The 5,105-nt window shown below is 46.1% G+C and overlaps 1 protein-coding gene across 1 annotated transcript; it reads left to right on the plus strand.

Moving 5' to 3' along the window:
* The first annotated feature begins 2,476 nt into the window (after positions 1-2,476).
* LOC135383726 (uncharacterized) lies at positions 2,477-4,368 on the plus strand. The gene is made up of 4 exons (XM_064613077.1): positions 2,477-2,917; positions 3,204-3,236; positions 3,524-3,580; positions 3,658-4,368. Exons 1-4 carry the CDS (start codon positions 2,666-2,668, stop codon positions 3,757-3,759), a joined length of 444 nt encoding a protein of 147 aa, XP_064469147.1. The 5' UTR covers positions 2,477-2,665; the 3' UTR covers positions 3,760-4,368.
* Positions 4,369-5,105: the final 737 nt, after the last annotated feature.

The following is a 5,105-nucleotide window of genomic DNA, read 5'->3' on the forward strand; positions in this document are numbered from 1 at the left end:
CACACTCTCCGGTCGCCGTAAGGTTGCTTGTGGGTGGAGCTACCGAGTTGCTATATGTGAACGCGGTCTCTACGCGGTCATGTAACTGTCTGCGATTAACTGTAGAAAGTCCTTTACACGCTACATAAAGTACGCATTATTAAAGTTGTTTAGCATGGCAGGGTAAAAAGGCCGCTCGAGATTGATTCACGGTAGCATGTCGGATACATGGCGGTTCCTTTCAGTCTCGTAAAAGAAATGAGGTCGACACGATAGATGACTAAAACAAGAGATTAACGACAAGGACACAGCGGTTAAATTTCGTGACATGTCTCTCAGTCGGGATCTTTTTAGACGCTATACGTTTGTCTTCATCAGCTTCGCGGCAACAATTGAGAGCAACTCATCTGGTACCCCGTGAACGGACTGGTGTGATTGCGATCGGTCGATCGCGTCAATTAGTACGCCGTCATGGGCGCAGCAACTGCCCGCAGTTAACTGGAAAATGTACTGTACCCGCTAAGTAAAGTACAGATCACCTTACCACCGTGCCCTATGCACATAAACTGCGCTAGAATCTCCGGTTGAGGGTTTGAAGATAGGAGACTCGCGACAATGCATCCGTGCCACTCGAAGAGGTCGGCAGCAGCTTTCCGCATAAAATAATGCTGAACAGAAAACAATTATTCGACTATATTTGCTGCACCGTAGGAGGAAACCATTGCAACAAATAATTTTCTCGTAGGATGTTTGGAAAAGCGCAAAAACATCACTGCATCTGCCGTTATCATGACTGGCCCGAGCGGGAGATTCTACCGCGTTTCGATCGCGGCGCCACCACGCGGCTCCCGTTTTCCCTAGGCCAACTTTTTGGCGGAGCTGCATGACCAGAAAGCTATCAAGGGACCGTGCTTATACTGAAGGAAATGTACGTATCCCACAGATTATATTTGCTGATGCACACTGAAGGATAGTGAAAGCGCAGTGCAATGGACCTGTCGTGACGCCGACGCATAGCGGCTAGCCTCATCCTCATCGCTACCGCGCGAGCCAAGCGCTCGGCAATTCGAAGTTGACGTTCTTCCAGTTAACAGCCCAGAGTCGGTCGCACTGACCACTAATAAACGGTTCTCCTCCTTACGTCTGGCTAGGCCTCATTCTTCTCCCTCAATCGGTGACCCGGATTTTGAACATCTCGCACAGCCGCTACCATCTCGTCATGGAAGACACCAGTTCAGGTGACTCTTCTGCATCTCGTCTCAGCGCAGTTTCCATGAAGCTTCCCCCATACTGGCCTGCCGACCCTGCTCTGTGGTTTGGCCACATTGAGTCACAATTTGCAACTCGTGGAATCATCAACCAGCACACCAAATTCCACCACGTCGTGTCAGCTTTGTCCCTCATCGAGGCCGCAGAAGTTCGCGACATTATTATGACCCCTCTCACGTCAGGCCCTATGACAGACTCAAAGAGGAGCTTATCCGCCGAACAACCGCCTCTGAACAACGACGCCTTCAGCAACGCATTAGTTCGGAAGAGCTAGGCAATCGAAAGCCGTCGCAGCTCCTTAGGCGCATGCAACAACTTCTGGGCGATCAGGCGACATCTCTCGATGCTGTCATCGTGCGCGGGCTTTTCTTGCAACGACTGCCGTCCAACGTTCGCTTCGCGAGGCTGTCCATCCCCAGCAGCAACTTCTGCTGGTACCACGATACCTTTGGTGACCACGCTCGTAAGTGCACCCGACCATGTTTGTTTGCGGGAAACGGACCAGTCAATAACTGATGGCGACCAGCTCTGTTGACACCCCTTGTCGCCGCCCATCCCTCTTTTTCATTATGGACCGACTCACAGGCGTTCGGTAACTCGTCGATACCGGCGCCGAAGTTAGCGTCGTTCCTCCTGCACCCGACGACAAGAAACGATGCATCGCATCTACCCTCGAAGCTGCCAACGGCTGTCCCATCCCCTCATACGGCGAGCGCTTGGGTACCCTTGACCTTGGTCTCTGTCGAAACTTTCGGTGGGTGTGTTGCGAACTTTCTTTCTTATTTTTTCTCGCTTTTCCTAGCTTTAAAGTAGTATAAAGACGGCAAAGACAACGAAGTGAAAATTATGATGAACTGTACTTCATCTTCTACTGAAAGGGAATGTTGCTTGGATGTGTAGACACGTTGGCAATTAAACTTTGAGTTATTTTTTTAAAGGAGTCTTCGTTTCGTTTCGACTGGTTTGCCTTTTCTCCAAAGGGTGTTCCTCGTTGCACAGGTTAAAATGACTGTCGCATCCGGAACCGTGCTTACGAATCCAATACCAATGTTTTCGGTACACTACCACCGAGCTATTTGCCAAATTTTCTCCTTCCAAAACTGCCGGGGTGACGAGGAATCGAATTTAAAAGATCCGGTTTCGTTTTGATCCTCGAAAGCGCCAGCGCCAACGACATCGCATGACGCAAGGTGGAATCTGGATAATCCGCTGTGAAGGACGCTGTCGTCTGCCGCCAAGTCTGGGGCTGCTTTGTTTTTTCCTGCACGTCGCCCGTATTCACATGTGACACTTTCTAGTGACGCGGATACTCTTTGTGAATCGGGAGAATCTCTACCCTTGCATCCTTCGCGTGAGATGTCGTTTGGAAACCGACGCAGCGTTCCTGACTCCAGGAAAACTTCCTTCGAAAACCTCGATGTTTGATTTCGCACGCCTAAAGTACAGCTACAGCCAGACCCCAGACAAAGCGAAAGTGGGAAGCAGCTGCATCACTAGCGGGTATTCAGATGAAGCAAGGAGTGTTCATGCTGTCCGTGTATGCTCCTCGCAAGTCACCGATAATGTGTACCTGGATGAGAACATCATGGAAGTGCAACTTGGATTGACACAAAAAAGGAAACTTGTTCCGACAGTGTTCCACGAACAAAGCGAGCCAGCAACTTCGACAGTAAGTCACAATGTCTATGTAGTTTCCCAATCGGATCTGTCACTCTTGCGTGTGAGTAACTTAGCAGCAAAAGACGAAATCGGTACAACGTAAGGTATCCCCTAACCTCTGATTAATAACTAGATAAATAAAATACAATAGACAAGTAAAAGAACATGATGCCATTCATATGAACGTGATTGGCTTTTCTTGTTGTCGGACGCGTTATCATGAAACTTTCCCTGTTACTGAACCTGTGACTTTTGTGGAATGTGGTAGACATGATTGGTTTTCATGGGTATTACAGCTGCAGGCAGCTCGACAGGGTCAAGCGCAAGTGGTACGTATATTACTTAAATACATATAATGTGTTTACAATTTTTGGACACAGAACAATTCGCAAACTATGAACCCCGATCACTAAAAGGAAGAACTGACGCTGTTTGTGTGCTGGTGTTAGAAACAGACACTATATACAAGCAGTACCTCTGTCAGTAACATAAGCGCCATAAACCACTTCCCAGTTTCCTTTTATCTCGCTGTTTGTGAACTGTTGTGCTGTAGGGCGGCGGTTTTTGCGGTTGTCGTAGCCAACTTGAGGTGCACTTTTGACGTTCTGTGTTATAGAAGGACCAGGTGCTGCTGATCCAAGTCCCATCCATCCATGAAACGGCATCAAACAATGTACGTGTGTGCGCGGCAATTTTGCTGAGAGACCTGGTTTTTACACTAATGCCTTTACGACGCCTCTGACAAATTAGGATATTCCAGAACAGTGCTTGCTTCATCCAAGTTCAAGAAGTAAAGAGAATGACTTCATGGCTTCTACTAACACCTCACAGCTACATGCCAAGACAAAATAACTTGAAAGAAGGAAATGAAAAACAAAGAAGAAAAAAGGTCCTTTCCAGGTCCACCCAAATCTTTGTGCAGAGGCTAACAACAACAACGTTATTGTGAGATGATGAATGATGCTGATGCAGCGTTGAAATTAACCCCTTGTTTCCTTCTTTGCAATGGTATACATTACTGCTGGTTAAATGCAAAATAATGCACCTACCTCCAGACATTAAAGGGGCTACCAGAGGTGTAGTGTCAATGCAACAGAAAAGCTGCATGTTCTACGAGGCACTGTCACATAAATATTGGCCAAATTTGCTGTCCAGTGAGCTTTGATAGGATATGCCATAGACAGTAAGAGGCCTCTTACTGTAAAAGGGGGGTGCATTATTCGACTAGTGGGGTCTGAGGCATGAGGGTCATTTCATGATGTACTAACCTTTCCAAAATTTTACACTTGGTTGTGCCCAGAGATCGATCCAGATCCCCCCCCCCCCCCCAACACCCCGAGTTTTTTTCCTGTGTACCACTGTGAACACAGAATTTTAGATTTTCATTGCAATTGAAGTACTTACGAAACTTTTTTGTGTTTTTTTTTGTGAGTGTGTTTTTTTTTTGTGAGTTTTGTGAGTTTTTTTTTTGTGAGTAGGGTGCACGCTGATAACTGTCTGTGTGTAGCAAATAATAAATATCTGTGCATGAAGAGTTGGATGTGGACTTGTGCAACGGCTCTTGAATGGACAACCCTCAGTCAACACAAAGATTTATTCCCATTTGCGTAACTTATTGCCTGTGATTGTAATAATTATTATAATACATAGACAAGAGGTAATGATCTGCCAAGAATCTCTGAAGTTACAGTCTTGAGAGCTGTTTTCAAAACAGTGGTGCTAAAAAAATTGGATCAATGGCAGGTATCAAAATTTGTTTTGCTGTATCAAGGCAGAACAATCTTCCGTGGGAATGACAAATTGTGGACATTCCCAGACAGATGTATCAATTTCTATGATAATGAAGTGTAACTGTACCATTAGTGAGTTATGAAACGTTACCTGAAATTATTTGACGTGTTATATCCCTCACATGCTATGCCAACGATAAGAAGCATTACACAACCATTAAAAGTATAACTGTCACTTATGGCCAGGTAGTTTATTGCTCCTGCCTATTTCTTTGCACTTCTCGGGATTACTGAGGTAACACAGATTCTGTTTCACACTTCTCAACTGGAAACTACGCAAGTCTATTATGGTGTAGGTGTGAACAGGAAATGAGGCACACTAACGATGATAGTTCTGATAGGACCGGGATGGAAAAACGTTGGCGAATCATGCGGACGACACACCCAGGTATCTGTCGTCTGTTTCTC

The sequence above is a fragment of the Ornithodoros turicata genome, chromosome 2, assembly GCF_037126465.1.
Source record: "Ornithodoros turicata isolate Travis chromosome 2, ASM3712646v1, whole genome shotgun sequence".
In the NCBI taxonomy this organism is placed as follows: Eukaryota; Metazoa; Arthropoda; class Arachnida; order Ixodida; family Argasidae; genus Ornithodoros; species Ornithodoros turicata.

Excerpts from the sequence above, each read along its gene's own strand:
- LOC135383726 (XM_064613077.1), top strand. The coding sequence starts at position 2,666 with ATGTTTGATTTCGCACGCCTAAAGTACAGCTACAGCCAGACCCCAGAC. Across the intron at positions 2,918-3,203 it reads GCGAGCCAGCAACTTCGACA|CTGCAGGCAGCTCGACAGGG; the intron begins GTAAGTCACAAT and ends TGGGTATTACAG. Across the intron at positions 3,581-3,657 it reads ATGAAACGGCATCAAACAAT|GATATTCCAGAACAGTGCTT; the intron begins GTACGTGTGTGC and ends CTGACAAATTAG.